The 25,633-nt window shown below is 55.5% G+C and overlaps 2 protein-coding genes across 6 annotated transcripts; one reads left to right on the forward strand and one right to left on the reverse strand.

Moving 5' to 3' along the window:
• Positions 1-44: 44 nt before the first annotated feature.
• NFKBIB (NFKB inhibitor beta) lies at positions 45-7,953 on the reverse strand. The gene is made up of 6 exons (XM_047078088.1): positions 7,714-7,953; positions 2,673-2,778; positions 2,260-2,593; positions 1,289-1,377; positions 939-1,199; positions 45-194 (listed from the first exon to the last, which is right to left on the reverse strand). The coding sequence occupies exons 1-6, from the start codon at positions 7,890-7,892 to the stop codon at positions 99-101; spliced, it is 1,065 nt and encodes a 354-aa protein (XP_046934044.1). The 5' UTR covers positions 7,893-7,953; the 3' UTR covers positions 45-98.
• Positions 7,954-8,291: 338 nt separating this feature from the next.
• On the forward strand, positions 8,292-25,561 carry SIRT2 (sirtuin 2). Of its 5 annotated transcripts, none has more exons than XM_047078097.1 (16): positions 8,292-8,360; positions 11,933-12,046; positions 12,224-12,272; positions 12,501-12,614; positions 15,348-15,389; positions 15,543-15,649; positions 15,752-15,808; positions 16,306-16,374; positions 20,831-20,960; positions 22,751-22,810; positions 23,082-23,137; positions 23,316-23,392; positions 23,482-23,533; positions 24,431-24,501; positions 24,624-24,690; positions 24,810-25,561. In XM_047078097.1, coding segments are annotated over exons 3-16 (1,062 nt in total). In that variant the 5' UTR covers positions 8,292-8,360; positions 11,933-12,046; positions 12,224-12,271; the 3' UTR covers positions 24,969-25,561. The 5 variants fall into 5 exon arrangements, with proteins under 5 accessions (XP_046934053.1, XP_046934052.1, XP_046934051.1 ...); XM_047078096.1 differs by lacking the exon at positions 11,933-12,046 and adding an exon at positions 9,228-9,274 and having other exon boundaries at positions 8,329-8,360; XM_047078095.1 differs by lacking the exon at positions 11,933-12,046 and adding an exon at positions 11,842-11,909 and having other exon boundaries at positions 8,330-8,360.
• The last annotated feature ends 72 nt before the right edge of the window (positions 25,562-25,633 follow it).

Below are 25,633 nucleotides of genomic sequence, written 5' to 3' on the forward strand. Positions count from 1 at the left end.
CGTGTGGCACTTGATGTTAGACAGACAGGGACCCGGGAACGGTCTCTGGTTGTCAGAACTGGGATTTTATTAAATTGGAAATCCTATTAACAATGAGGTCAGACGGGGTCATCAGGGAGAGGTTTCGAGGCTGGGGTGGGAGGTAGCCGGTTTTGGCCGCGGCCACTGTGGACCACGATGTCGTCGTATTCATCCTGGGGACAAAGGGGGCAGGCACAGGGGCTCAGGCGGCTGTCACCCCGCCTGCTGTCCAGCTGCTTCCACCCACCCCGACAGCTGGGTCTTGTCTCGAAGCCCCAGCTCGCCCAGTCATCCGTCAACTTCCCTGCTCTTAGTTTTCCACACACCACGTTCAAGGTCACCTGTGTTCTCCCACCACCACTGCCTGGGCTCCGGCCCCACTGCTTTCCCAGTACTTAGGCAGCCACAGCCACTGGGGTCTCCCTCCTCCGCCCCCTCCCTCTGCCTCTACCCAGATTCCTCGCCGCGCCCCCAACATCGTCCCTGCCCAGAGTGGGGTCTCTGCCACCTGGGTTCTCCAGTGCAACCTCCTCACCGGAGGTCTCTCCCCACTGCCACCAGGGTTGGAATCAGTGCTTCCCGGAGCCTGAGTTCTCCGACTCCTGCCCTGTGAGATCACTCCCTACGCTGTCAGCCACCATTGCCAACCAGTACCATTATCAGTCACCACGATCGAGGTCTTTTCTCTAACTCTGCCCGAGTTCCACCTCTGCCCTTGCCTTCGGTTCCCCACCACCACTACCCGCGTGCTCCCCACCACCCCTGCCCAGGTCTCCCTGCACAGCTGCCCGAGTTCTCGAATCACAGCAGCCCGAGGTCAGTCTCAACGTGCTGCCTAATGTCTCTTCTCCCCCTTCCCGTCTGCCCGTTTACCCTGAGCCCCCGGCTGGGCCGCCCGGTCCTGCCCCCCCACTCACGCCCTCGTCCCCGCTGTCACTGTCGCTACTGCTGCTGCAGGGGCCGGGTCTGTCGTCCTCGTCCTCGGGCTCAGCGGCTCCATGTGCACGGAGAAGGCGGGCGAGGATGGGGTTGGGCCGGAGCGTGGCACTACCCAGTGGGGTGCGGCCACCGTACATGCGGGCGGCAGGGTCGGCCCCTGCCCTCAGGAGAAGCTCCAGCACGTCGGCTGCTTGGGCCTCCACTGCCAAGTGCAGGGGGCTCCGGCCGCACGTGGGCTCCTGCGAGGCGCAACAGAGGGGTCAGGGAGACCCTGCCCCACTCTGGGGGCCAAGCCTCCCTGCCACATCCTCTCCCCAGGGCAGCTCACCGGTTTGTTGAGGTCAGCTCCAGCCTCCCGGAGCAGCTGGACCATCTCTGCGTCTTTGTGGATGACGGCCACGTGAAGCGGGGTATGGCCTGTGGATAGGGCGACAGGTGTCGGACGATGGGGGTGAGAGGCCTGGGCCTCAAATGCCAAGGTCCCAGGGGACGGCTTTGTGGCCTGAGGAGACTGAGTTTGGGGTACAGCTCCTGATTTCCTGGGTATGTCAAAGAGGCTTCTGCAGCCCAAATGCCTACGTCTCGGTGGTCTGGAACTTACTGGGGGTGCCAATGCCTGGCTTGTGGCATGTCTGGGGCTTATGGATGAAGAGCCTGGGGGCTTTGGACAGGAGGCCTGGATCTTGGGACCAGGAGACCGAGTCTCTGGTCTTTACTTCACAAAGGGCCTGGACCCCAAATTCCTGGGTCCCGAGTAGTTGAAGGGCCTGCGACCTTGGAAGGTGGAGTGGGCCCTAGACACGGGGTCCTGGGTGATCTCAGTCCCTTTGTGGAAGGGGCTTAGGTCCAGGCAGTCGGGCTTAGAGGTGGGGGAGCCGAGACTCAGATGCCTTTTTTCTCATGAGGCCTGGCTGAGGACTGTCCTTGAACCCAGTGTCAATCTCTGGGAACCTGGGCCTTGAGTTCCCTCGTCCCGGGCGGGCTGGAACCTGTGGCTGGTGAGAGGGCGGGAGCTGTGCCTTCAGGCTGGGCAAGCTGGACCCAACAACTGGATCTTAGTGGCTCCAGGCCTGTGGGTGACAGGTCTGGGTCCCAAGTGGTCCGGGTTCCGAGCTCCACATGACCAAGTCTCAGTAATCTGGGGCTCGACTGGGGACCGTTCCCAATGCCTGGGCTCCTGAAGCCTCGGTATTATTCCCCAAGGGGCTGGGTCTTGAGTCAGGAGAACCGAGCCCAGAGCCGGGAATTCTCGCTCCGCCTGGGAGCCCGAGCCCTGCCCGGTGCCTGAGAACCCCTCACCCTCATAGTTTTCAGCCTCCAGCTGCAGCTTCCAATCCTCCTCGCTCTCGTCATCTTCCTTCTCCGAGTCGGGGTCGGGGTATGAGGCAACAGGCAGGCGGTCGGCGTCAGAGGTGTGGTCGGGGCCCTGAGCGAGGTAGGTGTTGGGGGCTCCCCTGGCGCACCGGGGACGGGGCTGGAGTAGCACACGGGCGCAGGCGTGTGCCCTCATGCGACAGGCCAGGTGCAGTGCCGTGTGGCCCCCGCGCTCCGCCACACGCAACCCGGCACCCGCCGCGTACAACTTCTCCACTGTGGAGGCCTCCCCCAGGATGGCTGCCAGGTGAAGGGCTGTCTGCGGGAGCAGAGGGCAGGGATCAGGGGGTGCACGGAGAACCCAGTCCCAAGCCCTGAACTGTCCCCGGGGGGCTCACCTGGCCCAGGTCATTCTGCAAGTCCAGGTACTCGGTGCCAGCCGCGAAGCCTAGGAGGAAATCCAGGAAGGGCTCATGCTGATGAATCACTGCCAAGTGCAATGCCCTGAAGACAAAAACAGGGAGCAGAGCATAGAAGTCTGGAACCAACTGTCAGGAATCTAGGAGGGTCAGGTCAGTTAAGTCAGCATATTTGTTTAATCAGTGCTTTGGTTTTTAAAAAATTTTTTAAGTTTATTTATTTACTTTGAGAGAGAGAGAGAAAAAAAGTGAGAGTGGGGGAAGGGCAGAGAGAGGGAGAGAGAGAGAGAGAATCCCAAGCAAGCTTCCGCACTGTGGGCGTGGAGCCCGATGCGGGGCTCGAACCCACGAACCGCGAGATCATGACCTGAGCTGAAGTCGGATGCTTAACCAACTGAGCCACCCAGGCGCCCCTAATCGCTGTGTATTAAGTAGGACTTCTACTGCCTCCCAAGACGAAATAACAGGGACCAGATTTCCCTCCCATCTGAATCAACCGAAAAAATCTGACAAACTATGGTATAGGAAGCAACAGTTTTCCAGATACTAGTCCTCATGCAATGAATGACCATGATCCCTAAAGAGGAAACAAAATGAGGTGAGCCCTTCAACTGATTGCCAAGTTTACCGTCTTGAGAGTAGACACCGCACAGAGAGGGGCCTCGCAGATTGCATACGAGGCAAGAAGGAGGGGAGGCTGGGGAAGGCAGGCAGCTAGAGTCAGAGGACAGAGAACCCAAGAGGAGAGGGCTGAACAGGGAGAGACCCTGGGGGGTCTACAGAGGGGCCTCTCGAGTATTTGGGAGAGTGCTGATTAATGCAGGGGTGTGAAGAAACCATCCAAAAAGATTAGGGAAACATGCCCATCGCTCACAGGAGACCAGGAATAATGCCTGTTCCCACCAATCAGACTAGGAAAAACCCAAGGACCTTGGGTAGAATACTCTGGAAGGTTCTTACCTCAGTTGTGGGGAATAATAAGCCCTAGATGAGGGCTGCTCAGGACCCACCCAACAAATCATAAAAGCAAAACCCCAAAGGATCAATCCGCTTACAAGTAGTTGGGTTTTTTTTTAATGTTTATCTATTTTTGAGAGAGAGAGAAAGAGAGAGAGAGAGAGACAGACAGAAGGCAAGTAAGGAAGGGGGGCAGAGAGAGAGAAGGAGACACAGAATCCCAAGCAGGCTCCAGGCTCTAAGCTATCAGTACCGAGCCCGATGTGGGGCTCAAACTCACTAACCATGAGATCGTGACCTGAGCAGAAGTCAGACACTCAACCAACTAAGCCACCCAGATAGCCCGAACTGCTTACAAGTAGTTTAACTGCATCCCAAAACAACACTCAACAATATTTATAGGAATCCACAACTTGCTGGCCTAACAAGGTAAAATTCACAATATTTGGCATCTAATCAAAGATTACCAGGTAGGCAAATAAGCAGGAAAACATGATCCATAATGAGAATGATCAATCCGTTGAAATTGACCCAGAAATGACCCAGATGTTGGAATTAACGAACAAAAACATTAAAAGAGTTCATTATAAGTGAATCTCAAACATTCAAAAAGTTAAGTAGAGACATGGATGATAAAAAAAAAAAAAAAAGACTCAAACCAAACTCCTAGTGATAAAAACTATAGCATCTGAAATGAAAAATACACTGGGTGGGATTAGTAGCAGATTAAACACCGCAGGAAAAAAGATTAGCAAACTTGAAGACTTCACCATAAGAGCTATTCTTAATGAAACACAAGAGAACATTTTTTTTAACGTTTATTTATTTTTGAAAGAGAGAGAAAGAGACGGACTGCGAGCAGGTAGGGGCGGAGAGAGACGGAGACACAGAATCCAAAGCCGGCTCCAGGCTCTGAGCTGTTGGCACTGAGCTGGTTGCGGGGCTTGAACTCAGAAACTGCGAGATCGTGACCTGAGCCGGAGTCAGACACTTAATTTAATTTTCCAAATCCACAGATCCAAGAAGCTCAATGACTCCCAAGAACAAGAAATACTGAAAAAAAACAAAAAGACAAAAAAACAACAACAACAAAAAAAAACTATGCAAAGGCCCAACATAAAAGTCCTGTTCAAAACCAATGATGAAAACAAAAATTTCACACGAGCCAGAGGCAAAACTACTTTAAGTACAGAAAAATAAAAATAAGGCAAGGGAACACAATGGAGCACCACTTTCAAGTATTCAAAGACAGTCAACCCAGAATTCTTTAACCCAGCGAAAACGTCTTTCAAACATGAAGACAAACTAATGACGCCGAGAAAACTCATCAGCAGCAGACCCATATCGCCAAAGCAACATTAAAGGAAATCTGCGAGCAAAAGGAAAATGACATCAGACCACAATACGAACTGACAGAGAAGAATAACGAAAACTGAAAATAGTAACTATGTGGGTAAATATGGAAGATTTTTTTTCTCTTGTTACTGTAAGGCTCTTCAGAAGGTAATTTGGAAAAATAGCTGACTGTTTAAACAAAAATACTAACAAAGTATGGGGGAGTTTAGGACACACGTGTAAGTGGAATGTATGGCAACAATGACGTCGAGGCCAGGAGGGGACAGATGGAAATATATTCTCTTCTAAAGTTCTTTCATCTTTTACCCTATGTGAAATGACATATAAGCCCAAAAAAGCAGAAGTCAGCAAACTTTTTCTATAAAGGCCAGTTAAAGATTTTAGGCTTTGTGGATCCTACCGTGTCTCTTTTCACCTACTCAGCTCTGCACTTGTGATACAAAAGCAGCCACTGGCAATATACAAATGACCCTGCATGGCTGTATTCCAACATAACTTTCTTTGTGCAGTCTGAAATGTGAATTTCACGTAACTTTCACTTGCGGCAAAATATTCTTCTTCTCTTCTGATTTTTTTCAACCATTGAAAATGTAAAAACCATTAGTAGCTCACAGCCTTACGAAAGCAGATGGCTGGCCAGATTTCGCCTGGAGGCCACAGTTGGCCAACCATTTAAATAACAGAACAAAGAGAAAGTTAGTAAAGCCAGAGGGCCTGGCTGGCTCAGTCAGTAAAGCATGGTTGTGAGTTCTAGGTTGTCAGTTTGAGCCGCACGTTGGGAGTAGAGATTACTTAAAAATTTTAGTCGGTTAAGCATCCGACTTCAGCTCGGGTCATGATCTCATGGCTCTTGAGTTCGAGCCCCGCGTCGGGCGCTGTGCTGACAGCTCGGAGCCTGGAGCCTGCTTTGGATTCTGTATCTCCCTCTCTCTCTGCTTCTCCCCTGCTGGCACTCTCTCTGTCTCTGTCTCTCTCTCAAAAATAAATAAACATTAAAAAGTTTTTTAAAAAAAATAGAGAACACTGTACCCAACAACAGAATATCCATTCAAGTGCACACATAATGTTCTCCACCATAAAACAATTCTCAATAAGTTTAAGAGGATTCAAGTCACATAAAGTATGTTCTCAGTCTACAATGGAATTAAATTGAAAAGCCATTACAAAAAAAAAGGGCACCTGGCTGGCTCAGTCAGAAGATCATGTGACTCCTGATCCTGGGGTCATGAGTTCAAGCCCCGCATGGGGTGTAGAGATTACTTAAATAAATAAAACTTTTTAAAAAATCAATTTAAAAAGGGACATTTAGAAGACCTTCCAAATACCTTGAAACTAAATAACATACTTCTAAATAATCCACTGGCCAAAGAAGGAATCAAAAGAGAAATTAGAAAGTATATTGAATTAAATGAAAATGAAAACACAGTATATCAGAATTTGTGAGACTGCTAAAGCAGTACTATGGGAAATTTACAGCATGAAACACCTATATTAGAAAAGAAAGGTCTCAAATGGAAAAGCTCAGCTGCCACCTTAAGAAACAAAAAAAAAAAGAAAAAGAAAAAGAACAAATTAAACCCAAAGTAAGCAAAAGAAGGGCAAGAATGAAAGTCAGAACAGAGATCAATGAAATAGAAAGCAAAAATCCAATAAAGAAAATTAATGAAACTTAAGCTGGTTCTTCAAAAAGATCACTATTTCCTGAGTGCGTATTATGGGTCAAGCACTGTTCGGTCACTGAGGACAGAAGAGTTAACACAATGAACAAAAAACCCAGTACAATCCGTCACAGGGGCCTTTACAACCATTGTCCCTTCTACATGGAGTGCTCCCCCCCAAATAATTCACTGGTCTCATTTTCCTGCTTTATTTTTTCCCAAAGACCTTACTACCTTCAGACATACCGTTTCCCTGCCTTTCTTTTATATTGTTTTTCATTTTTCTGTCTTTCTTCCTTTCCTCTCTCTTTCGCTCATTCTCACTTTGTGTCTTTCTTTCCTTCTCTGACTCTTTCTTTCCTTCTTTCTCCTTTTTTCCCTCCCCGCTTCCTTCCTGTCTTCCTGTCAGTCCATCTGTCCTATCGATATACCCACCCTTGGAACGCAAACTCCACAAGGGTTTAAGCTTTTGTCTGTTTTCTTCACTGCTTTATCACAGCACCTAAAACAGGCCCTGGAACCTGGTAGTGTTCAATAAATATTTCACACGTGAACCCTGCTATAATGGAGCTTACGTTTTCTCTTTGAATGTAAGATTTTAAGGTCAGTGCTCAGAAGGTAGAATCTTGGAGTCAAGGCCAAGTATTAATTTTGGAAATCTGAGTCCCAGGCTCATAAAGCAGGAGCTAAGGATCAAAGATCATATTTGGAGGTAGGAGGTCAGGAGGGGGCTGTCTGAACTACAGCTCTAACAAAGGTCTCAGGAATAAGGTCAGGAAGATCAATAGAGTTTTGGGATCAATGGATAGGGATGTGGAGCTCTCTATGAACCAGAGTTCAAGAAAGGAAGATCAGAAATTAAGGCGCTAAGATCAAAGTTGGACAGTAAATTGCTTTTACTGAGGTTAGGGCTTGGCGGTTAGGGATCAGAAAGTCAAGCATCACAAGTTAGATTCAGGAGTGAAAGGTTAGGAAGCCGGGTTCAGAGACTAATAAGGAATCAGACGTCGGATCCTTGGGCCCGGTTTGGCAGCCTAAGGTTCACTCACGTGTCCCCATCCTCAGTGACGTAGCCGAAGACGAGGGGCGCCCACGACAGACCCGGGCCCAGCTCGGCGCCCAGCCCCGGTCCTCCGGGGGCTGCTGCGTCCGGACCCAGAGAGCCCAGGCCACTGTCGCACCATTCGTCGGCCTCCGCAACTTTCCCCAAGCACGCGACCCCCGCCATAGCCCCCGACGCCTCAGGGGTCCCAGCGGCCGCCCGCCTATAACTAAGCTCTGCCTGAGGTCCGGGCGCTTCCGCCCTGCGGGGAATTCCCCAACACTCCCCCTGATTTATCCAATCAGAGTGAGGTAAAGAGTACGCGCCCCGCCCCCTTACCACACCATGACCAATCAGAGTATTCAGATGGACCGCGACTCTCTACCCATTCCCACATTTTCCGGGCGCCCTTTACCAACATGGCTGCCGGCGCGGAGCCCTCTGGGACTCGTAGTCCTCCTGTCCGCAAGTCTTTTTAACCTAAGAGCCGCTCCCCGGACGTTGTGTGAAAGCCTGTATGCATCCGCGATGGTTGCCGGGAGTTGTAGTTCTCTGCCTGGTCTCTGCCCCTCCTGTTTCCGGTGCCGTCACGGGACAGAGCAGTCGGTGACAGCACCGAGGGCCCCCGCCCCGCGCCCATGGCCGAGCCGGACCGTGAGTCGGGGGCCCCGGTGGGAGGGTCGGGCCGCGCCGGGGCCTGGCTGAGGGCTGCAGGCCCCGGGGCCCGAGAATGGGCATGGTGGGGCTGGAGGTTGGGACTGCATGGCGGAGAGTGGGATTGGGGGTACGGGAGGTCGTTGCCAAGTGATCCATCCTGCTAGATTGTTGGGTTTCTGGGTCGCGAGATTTTGAGGGTCCGTTTGCCACGTCCCCCAAGTTACTAACGATCGCCTGTTTCTCGCACCTTGGTTGCTGGGGACCCTCGTTGCTAAGGATTTAGATTGCCGCAGACCCGGTTGCTAAGGGTACCTGGTTGTTAGGGGGAACTGTAGGATGCTAGGGGACCCCTGGCGTCCCTTCCTATCTCTTCCCTCTAGTTCCTGCGTCCCCCCTAAACATACCATCCCCACTGCACCTCCCTTTCTAAATTCGTCTCTAGTCAGAGTATCTCTTCTTATCTCTTGTCTTCCTTTTCAAACTTCCCTCTGTTTGTAAACCTAACCCTCCCTGGATTCGCGCGTGCTCACACACACACACTCACTCACTCACTATTTCCTTCCTCACTTCTCCTAAGTCCTCATCCTGCCCTGTATGCCTTACTTTCTCCTCCCTCTCCTAAACCTTCCTGTCCCAGGCTGTTTGTCCCTCACTAACCACCTCTCCTGCCAGTACTGTCCACTGTAATATCTGCTTCCCCCTCCATCCCTTCCCTCCCTCTGCTCCATTTTTGCCACCACCTCCCACCCCAGTATAATTAGGTTGGTGGGTCTTCTTGCCCCCTGCCCTTCTGCTTTGAAGCCCTTCATTCCCCCTTAACTGTGCCCCGCACTGTAACCACGTCTGCTCCCCCTCCTCCCCCAGCCTCTGACCCTCTGGAGACCCAGGCAGGGAAGGTGCAGGAGGCTCAGGTGAGATTTGGGGAAGGGTGGAGGGAAGGAGAGAGATGGACTTGTTCCCGCACCCCACACTGGGGGGGAGGTGGCAGAGGGGAGACAGTTACCCCAGGGCCCTCAGCTCACTGCCCCAGTCCCTTGCCCCAACTCCTGGTTCAGCCTCCTGGGGAATGGTGGATTCTGGGAATTGTCAGAGAGGGGTGTGCCCCCTTAACTCCAGGCCTGCCCTCCCAAACTTTTCTCTTTCCTTGCCCCCTACCCCTATCCTTTCTGAACTTCATTTATGCTGGGCATGGAAGAGACAGGTATCCAGTTTGATCACAGAACTCACAGATCTCATGGACAAGTGACTAGAAAATGACCCTACAGGGTGATTCTGAAAGTAGCTCGAGGAAGAGTAAACTTTGTGGGGCCACAGGGATTCTAGCCAGTCCCTTCCCAGGAGGAATCCACAGGCTGGGCTAGGAGTCAGACTGAGATACAGACACATCACAGTGAGCGAAGACTGACTTAGAATTTTCTTAGGCAGAGTGAGAAATGGCACTCCACGCAGAGCATACAGCTTGTGCAAAGACTGGGGGACACGAAGGGTGTAATGTGGTCAGCAGTCAGGTGGCTGGGAGTGGTTAGCTTGTTATATTCGAGGTTAGCATTTATTGAGTCCTTATTCCAGCCAGGTACTCTGCTCAGTGCTCTGTGTACATCATCTCATTTCGTCTTCCCAGAATCCCTGGGGGGAGCAAGACCTATTGTGGCCATTTTACAGATGAGGAATCCGAGGCAGAGCTGTTAAGCGACTTGTCCTCTGTCCCCCAGCTAGAAGAGCAGGGACTGCTTTGCAACCTACAGCACCCGGCACGTTGCCTTCCAGACACCTCAGGGAGAGGTAGACAGGACACCTCACAGAGGCTTGAAGGCCCCACCAGCACCTCTGGCTCCCCCTTAGGCCAAGTGGCTCCCACACGCGGGGCAGGGCCCTCGAGTCCTTCCACAGAGCCTCACTGTCCGCTGCTGAAAGAATGCCAGGCCACCCACAGACGCGAGATCACTGTTCAGATGTAGGGCAGCGCCGAAGCTGGAATGCTTAAAGCCCCTGACAGATGCGGGGCAGGGCCACGCTGAGGGGGTAAAAGCCTCCTGCCAGGCCAGGGCTTCTCCCTCGCCTGGCTCCTAGGGCTCAACCACTGTCACAGCAAAAGGTTTAATGTTCAAAAGGGATCCTCAGTCCCAGAAAGAGAGATCCGAGGATGTAAATTGCAGCATTGTCTGTGACAGGCCAAAACTGGAAACAGCCCAAATGGCTGTCAGCAGACGGGTTAAATGAAGTATAGTGCGTCCTTACAATGCAACACTATGTAGCTTTTTTAAAGGAGGAGCTGGATCTATAGTATATTGTTCTGCGGAAACCGCGAGGTGCAGCATCGTACTATGGTAGGACCCATTTCTGGAAAAATAGTGAGTTTTATAGGCAGGGAAAAAAATCTAGAGCGATTGCCATTCTGCTGTTAATAGTGGTTATATTGACCCGGGGTGGGTGAGGGAACTCGAGGCAAGCGCCTCAAGTCGTACATTGTCTAATGGCCAGAGTTTTTGCAAAGCTTATGTAATCTTAGAAAGCAATAATAATAAAAAAAAAAAATGTAAATACGTCTGGAAGGGCAGTTCCTATTCAAAAAGGCTTGGAACCAGAGCAGAGAATGATGGGGGAGGGGCTGGTCGGAGGGGTTTTAAGCAGGAGAATGAGTTGGTCAGAACTGTGGTTTTTGCGAGGTCCATTGCAGGACCCAGCCCTGCGCACAGCAGGTATCCGTTCGTTCAGTGGTGGATGGTTCTGGAGCAACTGCCAGGGGCCAGACCCTGTTGTTGGTTGGTGCTGGGCATCCGGCGGTGAACACGAAAAGTCCCTGCCATCTTGGAGCTAACATCATGGCAGACTCCATACGTGGGGGTGATTGGACGGTTAGACTGGAGAAGCCAGTAAGAGGGGCCCTTGGAGCCGAGGGGGTGGTGGCCTGACACAGCCAGGCCATCACCCCGAGGGCCGTCGAGTAGATCGGAGGTGAAGGCTGAGGCTGGGAGCTCAGGGAGGAGGCCAGGACAGGGACCCCGGAGGGGGAACAGGCTGGACCCAGGTGGAGCCCTGGGCAGGGGGACACATCATGGCAGGAGGGCAGGAGAAGGAAACAAAGACTCGGGGACAGAAGCCACACTGAGCTAGGACCTAGGAGGAAGAGCAGGTTCAGGAGAGATGCTAAGGCCAGTTTGGAACACGGTGGGAAAGAGAGGGCAGGGGTCACTTCAGGGGAGGCATCCAGGAGGCTGCGGGAACCCCGTATCCGGGGACAAAGAGGTAGCATCATCCACGCCCGGGCCAAGGCCATGAGGCAGCTAGCCCAGGAAAGGTGGAGAGAGGAAGTAGGGAAGGCCCAGGACAGAGTCTCAGACCCGCCATCTGGGGGCCTGATCGAGGGGAGGAGTATACAATGAGATGGATGTGTCGGAAAGGTGGTGTCCGGGGCTTCGAGCAGGAGCCCAGGGCCCCAGGGTGAGGACCGAGGCGTTTCCACTGGCCTCATTCACAGGAGAGACTGGAGCGAGGAGGGCTGCAGGGGTGCCGGAACCCCACCGGCTGCTGCTTGGAGCACCTCTCGTAGGTCAACCATTTCATCTCAGGTGGCCCTCCGAGGCAGTGCCCTCCGAGCTCCATTCCCGAGATAAAGAGCGTCAGGCTCAGAACAGCCGAGAACGCACAGGCCGCTGCGCACTCCTCCGGAGTAGCAGGACCAGGTTTCCAGCCCAGGCAGCCCACCCCAGAGCCCGCACGCCGGCCCCCCACCGCACCTCACTTCCTTGGGCCCACTCCCAGCCGGAGGCTTTTCCCCCAGACCCGGGTGCCACCCTCCCCTCTCCTCCCTCCCTCACCCCACTTCTGGGGCCTGCTCACCCCACCCCCACCCCTTCCAGGACTCAGATTCAGACACTGAGGGAGGAGCGGCTGGCGGAGAGGCCGAGAGTGAGTATCTTCCCGGGAATGGGGTCCCGGGGGAGCCGCCTCGGGCAGGGATCCCATTTCTGCCCCTCGCCGCCACCGAAGGTGACGTTCAAAGTATGTCATAATGGGTGCGGAGCCAGCGCCCGAGGTCCCTGGTTGCGGGAGGGTGGGTGGGGGATCCCGGGGCGGGGCCCTTGAGCACCCGGACCGAACGCCCACCCTGCTGTTCTCTCTCTGCTTTTTGGCCAGTGGACTTCCTGCGGCATTTCTTCTCCCAGACGCTGGGCCTGGGCACCCAGAAGGAGCGGCTGCTGGACGAGCTGACCCTGGAAGGGGTGACCCGCTACATGCAGAGCGAGCGCTGTAAGACCCGGGCCTGCGTTGCCCCTGACTTGCTTTTGCCCCGGCCACTTGAGCCATTCGCCATTCACACCTTTTGTTGGCAAGTAACACGAGGAGCCCAACGCACACGGCTTATTACACCGGAAAGAGGGTGCCGCCCCTCTAACTAAAACCCAGCACTGAGCACTGCTGGATTCAGAGGCTTCCATGATGTCAGAAACCTTAATAACCCCGTCCGGGGTTCTTGTTGAGGTAGAGGTGGCACCTGGCAGTCCCGAAGGCCAGGACTAGCCCCTCCCACCGAAGAGGGCATCTTTCTTCCAGTGGTTCGAGCAAAATGGTCCAGGCCAAAGAGCAGAGAGTGGCTCCAGTTGGGGCCACGTTGGGTCAGACTCCTATCCCAAAACCCATCTCCGTGTCTCTGATTGGCCAGACCCGGGTCACACATCCATTGCTGATCGGCCGGGCCTGTTTGATAGAATGAAGGTGATGCCAATAGGAATACCTCGTAGGGTCCTTAGGGTGCCATAAATTAACAGAGATGGAAATGCCTGGAAGAGGGCCCGGAACAGAGCACGATCCGCGGACCCTATGACAAGTATTACAGGAAGCGTGTTTCAGGGCTGGTACGTGGGTGCCTCTCTACTAGGTCACCGTGTCAGTGTCATGTATATTTCTCGCAAGTTGAGGTCACCAGAGTCTGGGAAACCGGGCCCTCGGCAGTCCTCAACTAGAACAATCGACCCTTTGAGGGTCCTGAACAGCCTTTTGTTGAGGACGTCTTCTCCCGTTTCCCTGTCCTCGGGCTGCTGCCTGCTCCCTGCTCGGGCGTCCAGGCTTCGTGCCCTGAGCCTCCCTCTCCCGGGGCAGGCCGGCCAGCCGTCTGCAGGGCTCCTCCTGGCCAGGGTGTGCCCCACGGAGAACACAGGCAATGGCCACAAAGCTTTTGTTCCTTCCGTCCTCCTGCACCTGGGTTTTAGGACAGTTGTCTATAAGGCCGCCTATGAGGGGCAACAGTAAAGGACAGCAGTTAACCGAGCCCTCACCATATGCCAGCAACCGAGCTAAGCACTTGATAGGCGCCCTGTCATTTGGTCTTCACATTGTACCTGTGAGGTCATCACAAGGGTGATCTGGACAGAGCAGGAAGCAGAGGCCCAGAGAGGCCGTGACTGGCTGCAGGGTCACACAGCTGGCAAGAGGCAGTCAGGACTCGACCCCAGGCCCCCTGAATCCAGACCACGTGCTCCCTCCCGTGTGGCCCCAGCTGGCCCCAGCTGTGCCTGGCCCGAGGGCGTCCCGGAGCGGAGGGCCTCGTCACCCTTGCCGTCCTCTTTTGCACAGGACACGCCGGAGGTAGCCGGTTCAGGGGCCTCACACTTGTGTCTGTCCATCAGCGATGGGCAGGTGCCAGGGTACCGCGTGGCAGGGCTGTCCGCCAGCCAGCAGCTGACGAGGCGATAGGACTATTTCTGCACAGCCCCGAGTATTTTTGAAATGATTTAACTCCTACCGTGTCTTCCCGTTTTCTTTTCTTTTCTTTTTATAATTTTTTTTTAGTTTATTTATTTATCTTGAGAGGGGGAGGAGCAGAGAGAGAGAGAGAGAGAGAGAGAGAGAGAATCCCAAGCAGGCTCCATGCTGTCAGCACAGAGCCCAGTGCAGGGCTTGATCTCACGAACAGTGGAGATCATGACCTGAACCGAGATCAAGAGTCAGGCAATCAAGAGTCGGGCGCTCAACTGACTGAGCCGCCCAGGCCCCCCTTCCTATCTTCTTTTCTGAAAGCTGGGGGAAATGGCGGAACAAAGTGCCTACATGTGTACAAATCCTGGGTCTCACGAAGTACAATTGACTCAAAAGAATAACAGAAACACGTATATAGTGTTTGCTCAGTGCCGGGCACTGATCTAAGCTTTACATGAATGAATTCATTCTCTCGACGGCCCCGTGAAGTCAGTACTGTAAGGATGCCCATTTTACAGAGCAGGAAGCTGAAGCCCAGAGGGGAGATCTGAACTAAGACACCTCCCTCCTCACCGGTGAGCAGGAAGGAATGTGTATGATATGCTAGAAATAGATGGTCATCCAAGACTGTGTCCAAACGGTGAGGCGTGGGGGCGCCGGGGTGGCTCAGTTGGTTAAGTGTCCAACTTTGGCTCAGGTCATGAACTCACGGTTCGCGGGTTGGAGCCCCCCAAGGGGCTCTGTGCAGACAGCTCAGAGCCTGGAGCCTGCTTCGGATTCTGTGTCTCCCCTGCTCTCTGCCCCTCCCCCGCTTGTGTTTTCTCTTTCTCAAAAACAAACAAACAGTTAAGGGGGAAAAAAAGGTGAGGTGTGGCCAGAGGTTTTTTTACAATAAGCCATAGCTCTTCGCCAGGACACCTGTGCCCCCCAGCCTTCTCACTAAGATCTCGTACGCTTTCTCTAGAACTAGTCAGAAGGAGAAACTTCCCTCCGAGTGGCCTTTTCTCGAATCTAAGTTGGCATCATTTCAACCCGTAGATTCCTTGTCCCAATGCCGGCTCTTCCTTCAGTTGACTGTGTGACCCTTGCTCTCCCTGAGCCCTGGTTTCCTCATCTGTATAATGGGCGCGTTAACTCCCCCTGCCTCGAGGTGATTGGGAAGGCCATCCATGCATCTGAAATGTTGGTCCCAGGGCCTGGCACTGAGTAAACAGTCTTGGGGGCTAGGACGTTGTCATTGGGGGGCTGAGCATACTGTCACATGATGCATAAACTCCTTTCCTCCAGGTCGCAGGGTCATCTGTTTGGTGGGAGCTGGGATCTCCACGTGTAAGTGCCTCCCTTCCCCCAGTAGCCATTCCCATGTTGGGGGCCCCCCTTTCAGAGGCTGGGGGAGCCACGTCTGGGCCCTTGACAGAGGAGGATGTGGTATAGATGGGGCCGAGGTCCCTGACCCATTGCTCCCTGCCCCTCCTCCCCCAGCCGCGGGCATCCCTGACTTCCGCTCCCCATCCACGGGCCTCTACGCCAACCTGGAGAAATACCGTCTTCCCTACCCGGAGGCCATCTTTGAGATTGGCTACTTCAAGGTGTGTGTTGCCCGGGGAGGAACGTCTGTAATGGTGGGGGGATGGGATCCCCTGACCGCAGGGCTCAGCTCACCATCAGGATTCCGGTTCTCTCTCCCACAGAAACATCCAGAGCCCTTCTTTGCTCTTGCCAAGGAACTCTACCCTGGACAGTTCAAGGTGAGCTCTCTTTTCCCTAGTGGACAGGAAAGCTTGGGGGAAACAGCAAGGCATGGGAAGGCTTCCCCTGGGGCCTCTCAGACAAATGTCGCATGGGCTCTAGGCTGCCTGGGTCCAACTCCTGGTCGCTCACTTCCTGCCCTTGTGACCTTGAGCCTCAGTTTTCTCATCTGTAAAATGAAGCTGATGATAGCCTATGAAACCTCTTGGAAGGCTTACCTGAATTAACAGTACACGTAAGACCCCAGACGGGAGCCAGGCCGATTGCGTACGGATCCCAACTCTGCACCTGTGCGATCTGGCAAGCTGTGCCTCAGTTTCCTCGTCTGTGAAATGGGGCTGGTGTCGGTCCGTGCCCCCCCCCGCCCAACCCCCCCCACCCCAGACCGACGTGTGATGGTTCCATGAGGTAAAACAGCCAGAGCGCCTAGAACAGTTCCTGGCTCATGCCGAACGTGCTGTGTCATTATCACGATGTTCCCATTGCTCCCCCGCAGCCGACCGTCTGTCACTACTTCATCCGCCTGCTGAAGGAGAAAGGGCTGCTTCTGCGCTGCTACACGCAGGTAGGCGGCCGTGGGCGTCCCTGGGAGGAGGGCTGGCCGGGTGGTCCTGGAGCCTCAGTGCCCCGCCCCCTGGCCCGCAGTGCGTCCCTTACCCCCTCTCAGCCTCGGTTTCCCCTTCTGTGAAGCAGAGGCCAGGACGGCTTCACCCTTCGGGTCCGTGGTGGCGCGACAGCGAGCTCCTCTGGGAGCCATCCCGTGCGTAGTGAGACAGGACCTCACGTCTGGGGGCTGCCACGGGCACTGTAGATCTCGTGTTTGGTTAGGGGTTTCCGCACCCGGCCACGGAGTGACTCGGTCTAACCGGATCTGTGCGTTATGACCGTTTTCCAACTGCTGGACACGGAGCCGTTAGGAAGGGGCACCTTTAAATAATGTGCCCTAAGGCGTTGTACGTGCCGCGGGCCATGGCTCACGCGTGTCAGGTGCTTAGCCGAGGCCTCGCCCTGGGGTTCTCTGGCAAGGACGGCTCACCTTGTTGGCTTCTGGACTAGTCAGCAAGACGTTTTGGGGGTCTCGCACCCCTAACGGTAAAAACTGCGCCTCTTCCTTCGTTTTATGAATACGTGTTTTACGAGTGCCTGTGAATACGCATTGAAGTTACTCGATGTGGGGCGCCTGGGTGGCTCAGGCGGGTAAGCATCCGACTTTGGCTTAGGTCATGATCTCCCGGCTCGTGGGGTTGAGCCCTGCGTCCAGCCCTGCGTCGGGCTCGGCGCTGAGGCCTGCTTTAGATCCCGTGTCTCCCTCTCTCTCTGTCCCTCCCCGGTCTGCTTTTCCTCCGTCTCTCTCTTTCAGAAATAAAGACATTAAGACAATTATTTTTAATCCATTACGTAATGTAGCAGTGATATCACGCTCTACGTGAGACCTCAGAACCCAAAATTATAAAAGAGAGAGAGAATACGTGAGCGTGAACGGGAGTCCTAATACTTCTCCCCGCACCTGGCTGTGTGGAGCCTGCAGCCCGCGAGGCTGCCACCAGGGGGAGGATGAATTTTTAAGTCCAGATTTCTCAGATGGGGTCAGGCGCTCCTGCCTAGCTGCCCAGGGCTGGTGGTGGCAGCCGGGGAAGGGACAGCCGCCTCCTTCCAGGAGGACACCACCCCCCCCCCCCCGGCTCAGCAAAAACCCGACCTCTCTTCCCAGAGTCAGTTTTATCCACGGGACGTGGCTCAGACATGATACAAAACGCTCACTCGAAGCCCAGTGCCTTCCGGGCACGATTGCCTGAAATCTGCAGCACGGCCCTCGTAGTCCTCTTCCGCCACGAGTGTTTACAGAGCGCAGGCCCCGTGCCAGGCCCTGCTGGCAGCGACATCCCCGCCCCCCCAGAGCTGCTCATCTCATGTGGGGAGAGAGACACTGGGCAAGATGGATAAGGAGGACATCTTGTCGACAGGGTGTCAGGGAAGGCCTCACTGAGAAGGGGCCATTTAGACAAAGACCTGGAGGGGAGAGTGTGTTCCAGCCGAAGGGAACAGCCAGGGCAAAGGTCCTGAGGTGAGACCGTATTCGGCGTGTTCGAGACGCTGGATCTGAATGAGCAGAGAGGACGGCAGTAGAGAATGGAGGGGGCGAGCTCAGTGAGGTGACAGGGACAGACCGCGGGGGATCTGGGGGCCGCAGGAAGGGCTTTGTCCTTTACGCCGCTGAGTAGGACGGTGCCGCAGGACAGGGGACGTGACCTGAGCCAGGTGTCCCTCCGGACAGACCAGGGAGGAAGCTGCTGTGACGGTCCAAGCAGGAGAATATGGAGGCTGGCCCAGGGTGGGGGCCAAGGAGGGGAGAAGTGTGCGGGTTACCAATCTGTTTTGAAGGTGGAGCCGGCAGGCCGCCCTGAGCGCTCACTGCCCGGCTGTGCCCGAGGCAGAACCCCGTGAGCCCTCCCTGGGAAGCAAGCGGACTGCAGGCTGTGTGTGCGTGGAAACCGGCATAAATCCGCGCCGGGGTCCGGGGGAGGGCGCGGGCGGTTCTCCCCTACTCGCCGTATTTCGTGCACGGATTTAACTGCACCTGCCGCTCCAGAAGGGCCTATTACAGAAAACAGATAAACGTGGAGAACCATGTCCCCTCTCATGTGTCACGAAACCGTTCTTTGCCTTTCACACTCGTCACCCTCTCCGTCAACCTCGGCCGCTTTTTGAGTCACTGACCCAGTTTTCTGGAACACATTGTCTTCACTTCTTTCTGAATTGCGATGACACAGCGCTTTTGGAGCTCCGCATGACGCTATTTTTATCTCAAGATACAAGGATCCGTTCAAACATGAGAACGCTCGCCCTGTTGGCTCAAGCCACTGTGAGCGCCACAGCAAGGCAGCTTCTGGTCCTTTAAATATATACGTGGCACCTACACTCCACACAGGGCTTGTACTTGGCTTTCTTTAGCTTCTTGCGTGGAAGACCCTTCCATAGCCACTTCTTTCTTTTCTCTCTTTCTTTCTCTTTCTTTCTTTCTTTCTTTCTTTCTCTCTTTCTTTCTTTCTTTTTTCTCTTTCTTTCTTTCTTTCTTTCTCTTTCTTCCTTTCTTTTTCTTCCTTCCTTTCTTTTTCTCTGTTTCTTTCTTTCTTTCTTTCTTTCTTTCTTTCTTTCTTTCTTTCTTTCTTTCTTTCTTTCTTTCAATTTTATTTTTAAGTAATCTCTACACCCAGCGTGAGAACTCGAACTCACAACCCCGAGATCAAGACTTGCACGCTCTACCAGCTGAGCCAGCCAGGCGCCCCAGCTTTTTCAAAGCTGCCATTGCCTTCGTGTCCATCAGGGGGGACACGGTGTTTTGAAACAAAAAGTGAGGGGCGCCTGGGTGGCGCAGTCGGTTAGGCGTCCGACTTCAGCCAGGTCACGATCTCGCGGTCCGTGAGTTCGAGCCCCGCGTCGGGCTCTGGGCTCATGGCTCAGAGCCTGGAGCCTGTTTCCGATTCTGTGTCTCCCTCTCTCTCTGCCCCTCCCCCGTTCATGCTCTGTCTCTCTCTGTCCCAAAAATAAATAAACGTTGAAAAAAAAAAAAAATTAAAAAAAAAAAAAGTGAGCCAAAGTTTAAAAAGCAAGAGATCCCAGATGAAAATCCAGACTTCAGAGGCACCTGCGTGGCTCAGTCGGTTAAGCGTCCGACTTCGGCTTGGGTCACGATCTCACGGTTCGTGGGTTCGAGCCCCGTGTCGGGCTCTAGGCTGGCAGTGTGGAGCCTGCTTGGGATTCTCTCTCTCCCTCTCTCCGCCCCTCCCCTGCTCCCTCTCTCTCTCTCTCTCAAAAAAAAAATTCCATACGTAGGCAAACAAATAGACGCATTCATATATAGTTTTCCCATAGCCTTTGTTCTTCTGTGCCTTTTAACATCTTGGAGAGATCATTTGAATATCGGAACATACAGGTCAGCCTCGTTGTTTTCTTGTTTGTGGTTTCTCTATCAAAAGTGGCCTGAGAGAATAACAGAGGCATTTAAGTAGTTCTTTTACAGGCCCTTTATTTATTTGCACGCACACTGCTGGCTCACGAGCGAGCGAGGCAGTAGACTGAGTCAAGTAACAAAGGGAAAACTAATGCAGGGGGAGGGGACAGGCTGCAGAGAGTCTGGGAACAGTGGCTCTTGTCTGTGCATTTGGGGAACAGGCTGATCGCTGGCAGGGAGCAGAGAGAGCGGCTGGGGCCGTCTGCCCTTGAAAGAGAATCCTTTTGGCTGCTCGCGGAGTCTCAGCTGCGGGCCGCACGTGACCGGCCGTCTCTGTGTGGCGTCTGCGGGTGTGCTGTGTCACCACCTGCCTCTACAGCATTCCTCGCGGGCAAACAAAAGCTGCCCCCAAGGGGCTGCGTGCTCGAGGCAAAATGAGAGCACATATGTCTCTGTGGAAGGGAAGAATAGCCTTGCTTGATCTGACACGGAGAATACCTGTGTCTTAAAAGAACGCAAGTTAATATGCCATCTCCGAAACAGCCCCCGGCGAGAAAGCCGACTGCTAAGTAGGAAGACGGTGATGGCAAAGAACCAAATAAACCCTCCTGATTCCTTTATGTTGCTGCTTGGCCAGGCCTGCCACATACAGCTGTGCAGGTTGCGCACTGCACAAGGATGCCACATCTGAGGGGTTCTATTTACAACGGAGGCATTGTAGGTTTGTACGTTACTTTCGACAAATTTCTGGCAGGTGGCACTAACGCTGTGGGGCCCTGACGAAACAAATTTCCGGAAAGACGTTAGGAGAGGTGTCTGAGTGTGCAGAAGAACCCCATGCGGGCTGACGGTGGCCGTGGGCCTGGGCTCACAGACAGAGGAGTTTGGGCCCCACCTTGAGCCATCTGCGACTTCCACACTTTCAGTGGCACTGTCGGGGCGGCCGGAGGAGTTTACGGGCACACCCCGCCCCTTGCGGGCTTCTCCTGGCAACGCCCCGCTCCCCCTGCCGCCCGGGAGGGATGTGTCTCCTTGCTGAGCCTCTTCCCGCTGCCTCCTCTCCCTGCAGAACATAGACACCCTGGAGCGGGTGGCGGGGCTGGAGCCCGAGGACCTGGTGGAGGCCCACGGCACCTTCTACACGTCACACTGCACCAGCGCCCTCTGCCGACGGGAGTACACGCTAAGCTGGATGAAAGGTGAGGCGCCCCGGGCTCCCCTCGAGGGCAGGCCCCCTGCCGAGCAGCCACCGACGGGGCCTCCACGCCCCCCCCACCCACCCCCGGGCACCCGTTCTGTCCTGCTCTGTGGCTCTTCTTAGCAGACAGTGGCCGCCCCCCAAGATGGGAGGGGGCAGCGGGGTTTCATCGCTCCCAGCTCCAGCTCACAACCAGGCTATAACGGAAGCGAGCTCCGGACCGAATTCAGCCACCCGCACAGATGCGCGTTGGCACAGAGGCCCCCAGTTGGTCTGTTCTCTGCGGTCATGACACCCTCGCTCTTTGCCCTTTGAGGGGCTCTGATCTGACCGTACACGAGGGGCTCCTGGAGGCAAACGCAGCTACATTCTGCAAAGAGCAGAACCGTCTGATAGAACTTTCTGAGAGTGAGAGGAGGGAAATATTCCCGATCTGCGCTCTCCAGTATGGCAGCCAAGGTGACCACGGAACTGAATTTTTCATCTTTCTTGTCGTTTTTATGAGTTGAGACGTTAAAAGCCAGGGCCGCGACCACCACGTTGGACAGCCCTGTGCTAGAGGCACAGGACCCGATAGCCCGTGAGTCGGATTCGGGCAAGCAGATTCCATGGAGTGTGAGGCTCGGTCAGGGGTGAAGGCGGAGGGCTGGCCCTAGAGGCGCAGGCTACGGGGCTTGCTAAAGTCCGAGTCCCTGTTCGTGGAAGGGCAGCGTGTCAAAAAAAAAAGGGGGGGGGGGAGGCGGCAAAAAATTCGGCCAGTCCACATTTCTCGAATGCCAGTGAGAGCCTTTGCCTGACATCCATTGTGCGGCTGAGAAGTCACGCATTTCACCCAGGGAAAGCCATTTGTGACGCTCTTTATGCTGGTTTCACAAAGCCCCTGGTGTCCGTGTGAGACGGGACAGCTGCAGCATTTGTAGCGGGGCCTCCAGAGTGTGGCCTTTCTGCTAAAACGCCAGCTGACCACCCCTGGGGCGACGATTCTTGAATAGCTCCGGCGCGGCGGGGGGGGGGGGGGGACGGGGGGCGAGGGGCGACGCACGCGACCCCGTCCCGTGTCGCTGGCGGCAGCGGCCCACGCGCCGCCCGCACAACCTCCTGCTGTCAGTGCCGACATCCCTCAGAAAATGACAGGCAGTAAAACAGTGCTCTGTCAATACGTGTCGAAGGAAGGAACCAATAGTGGGACAAATCAGCTAGGGCTCTGTGGATTGCCTGTGACAGCGTGTCCCAGCGCGTCCCAGCGTCCTTAATCAATAAGCAGTAAGGAGCGTGGTTGTCATAAGGCTGGTGTGTGTGTGTGTGTGTGTGTGTGTGTGTGTGGAGGTGTCTGTCACAGAGCCAGGGGACGGGAAGCAGCTGGGCCTAAGGAAGTGTCCCCACCCCAGGGTCATCTGCATATTCCTGCCTCTCTGGCACCAGGCCTGGGACGCACGAGGCCTCTCACCCAGGAGAAAATAGGGCTCCCCTCCCAGACCCACCCGGACAGCTTTTTCGCCCAGGTGGGGGTGGGCGGGCTCCTTCGCCCCTTCTGAGGACAAGTTTCTGCTCGTTCATCTGTTCTTAATTCAATAGCTGTAGCCTGGTGCCCGGAGACACCCCGGGAATCCTGGGGTTGGGGGAGGTGGGGGCGGCTCTCTAAGAGGGGAGCCGGGCAGACACCCCGGAGGCCCCCCAGGGCCTGGGGCGTGTTTGCTGACCACGAAGGAGGTGGGCAGGCTGCAGCCCCACAACCCCGGGGCCCGGAGCGGCTCACGTCTCGTCCTCTCCCTTCCCCTTCCCCACGCCCAGAGAAGATCTTCTCCGAGGTGACTCCCAAGTGTGAGAAATGTCACAGCGTGGTGAAGCCTGGTGAGACCGGCCCCCCCCCGCCCCCGCCCCCGCCACGAGCCCCGTCCACCCCACCCCTGGCCACCCTCTGTCCCTGACCAGTGCCCTGAATCTGCCCCCACGGAGAAGGGGTTCCGTAGCCCCTGCCCCCACTGCCCTCGGGTCTGCCTCCTGCTCCTGCCTGTTTTCTCTCTCTCTCTGTCTCTCTCTCTTTCGATGTGCCTGTCTCTGCCTCCCGTTTCACCTTCTCTTTCTGTGTCTGTGTCCGTGTGTCCATCCAACTCTGCCTCAGACATCGTGTTCTTCGGTGAGAACCTCCCGGCCAGGTTCTTCTCCTGCATGCAGTCAGTAAGTGCCCCACCCCCGGCCCGCCCCACACTCCCCGCTCCCCCGAAGCAGGGGCAGCCGGGGCGTGCCCGGGGGCAGGTGGCTTCCCCAACTAGCTGCGGGTGGGCAAGCAGGGGGAGGCGGCGCAGCCTCAGCCGGTTGAGCCTCGGGAACCCTCACCGGCCCCCCCGCTTCGTAGGACTTCCTGAAGGTGGACCTTCTCCTCATCATGGGCACCTCGCTGCAGGTGCAGCCCTTTGCATCCCTCATCGGCAAGTAGGTTGGGAGTGGGGACCGCGGGGGGGGCCTCTGGGGAGGGGGGGGAGCCGGGACAGGTCCTTACCACTCGGCTCGCCACCCCCCAGGGCACCCCTGTCTACCCCGCGCCTGCTCATCAACAAGGAGAAGACCGGGCAGGTGAGTTGGCTCTTATTGGAGCCCCCCCCTCCCCTCCCCCTCCCCACCCGGGTCCCACTTTCCCTTTCGCTGCCTTCCTGGAGACCTGGGACCCCTCAGCTCAGGCCAGGGATTCCAGAACCCGGAGGGTCAGAGGTCAGGCCACCTCGACTCGGAGATTCTACAGGCCCCTGGGTCGCTCGGGACTCTTCTGAACCAAGTGACAGACCCCAACTCAGAGCAACCCGAGCCAGAACAGGAGCTCTGTGCCTCCTGCAAGTGAAGAGTCAGGGCGAGTTGGTCGGGAGGCGCCCCCTCCCTCTTTTGGCTCTTTTCCTGAGGTGGCCTCCCTCCCTCATCCCTGGGGAGGGCTGCTTCCTCCAACAGGCCAAACATGCCGTGTGCCAGATGCTGTCCTAAGCACTTTCCTTTTTGTATTTATTTTTATCTTTAAAAATTTTATCTTGGGGCGCCTGGGTGGCCTAGTCGGTTATGCGTCCAACTTCGGCTCAGGTCATGATCTCACGGTTCCTGGGTTTGAGCCCCACGTCCGGCTCTATGCTGACAGCTCAGAGCCTGGAGCCTGTTTCAGATTCTGTGTCTCCCTCTCTCCCTGCCGCTCCCCTGCTTGTGCTCTATCTCTCCTTCAAAAATAAATAAACATCAAAAAATTAAAAAATAAAAGACAGTTGCGTGCTCTACCTACTGAGCCAGCCAGACGCCCCCTAAGTACTTTCTAAGTATTAACCCGCCGACGGGCCGGGGCTGGGAGTGGTTTGGTAGTTGCCCCTACTCTACAGATAAGGAAACTGAGGTTCAGAGAGGCCAAGTCACTTGAACAAAGTCACAGAGCAGGGAACAAACCCAGGCCACCTGGCTCCAGGGTCTGTGCTCTGAGCTCTCCCCCCGCCCCCACAGACGGACCCTTTCCTGGGGATGATGATGGGCCTGGGAGGAGGCATGGACTTCGACTCCAAGAAGGCCTACCGGTGAGTCCTGGGCCTGTGAGGGTCAGGGCCAAGGTGAGAGGGAGGGTGTGAAGATACAGGGACTGGGAAGAGCGGGCAGGGGCCTGGGACAAGCCTGGGAGCTCTGACTGTCCCACCCACAGGGACGTGGCCTGGCTGGGTGACTGTGACCAGGGCTGCCTGGCCCTTGCTGACCTCCTTGGATGGAAGGTAAGGAGTTGGGCCACCTCGGCCCACCCTGAGCCCAGTCCCTAGTCCCCTGCCCCGCAGGTTCTCTGACCCCAGGATGCACGGTGACCTCTGACCTCGGTGAACTCTGCCCCCCGCAGAAGGAGCTGGAGGACCTCGTCCGGAAGGAGCATGCCAGCATAGATGCCCAGCAGGCGGGGTCGGGGAGCCCTAACCCCAACCCTTCAACTTCGCCCAGGAAGTCCCCACCTCCTGCCAAGGAGGAGGCCAGAACCTCGGAGGGAGAGAAACCCCAGTGACAGCCACGTCCCCCGGGGAAGGATGCCCAGCAAATCTGGGACAGCAGAGCCCCAGCCAGCCCTGGCCCCCTCTAACTTGCGGCTCTCGTCTGGGGAGCTCAGAACCTCGTCCCAGTCTCTTAACCACTTCCTCTCAAAACTGGGTTCCCAGCCCCCTGACCCGCGCAGATCTCTAACACCTCCCAGGGGCCGAGGCCTGGGCAGCCCGGCTGTAACAGCCCGCGGTCTCTAACCACCCGCAGGGCCGAGGGTCAACCTCCCCTCATCTCTAACTGCTCCCCGGGCCAGGGCCGCCTCTAAACTCCTAACTATTCCGCCCCGGGCCCCAGGGCTCCCAGGGCTCCCAGGGCTCCCCATGCCCTCCACTGCTCCTCGGGGCCTGTGGCCAAGTCGGGCCAGTCCAACCTACCCTGGGCGGGCCCCTCAAACATCACTCCCACTCTGGGGGGGGAGCTGAGCCTGAAGGCCTCCCTGGTCTGTGCCTCCGACGCCCGAAGCGGGTGCCGGTCCCCTTCCCTTGGGACCCACTTCCCATGCGGGGAGGGGCAGATAATGTTGCTTATTGGAGACAAATTAAAAACGGAAACAACTAACGATCAGCTCTCCAGCCTCCCAGTTCCTTTCTGCGGGCACACGGGGCAGCAGCCGGAGGGCGGGCGGCAGGG

Source organism: Lynx rufus, unplaced genomic scaffold, assembly GCF_022079265.1.
Source record: "Lynx rufus isolate CCGP_SWC_20201006 ecotype Redwood Valley unplaced genomic scaffold, mLynRuf1.p SCAF_16, whole genome shotgun sequence".
Lineage (NCBI taxonomy): Eukaryota > Metazoa > Chordata > Mammalia > Carnivora > Felidae > Lynx > Lynx rufus.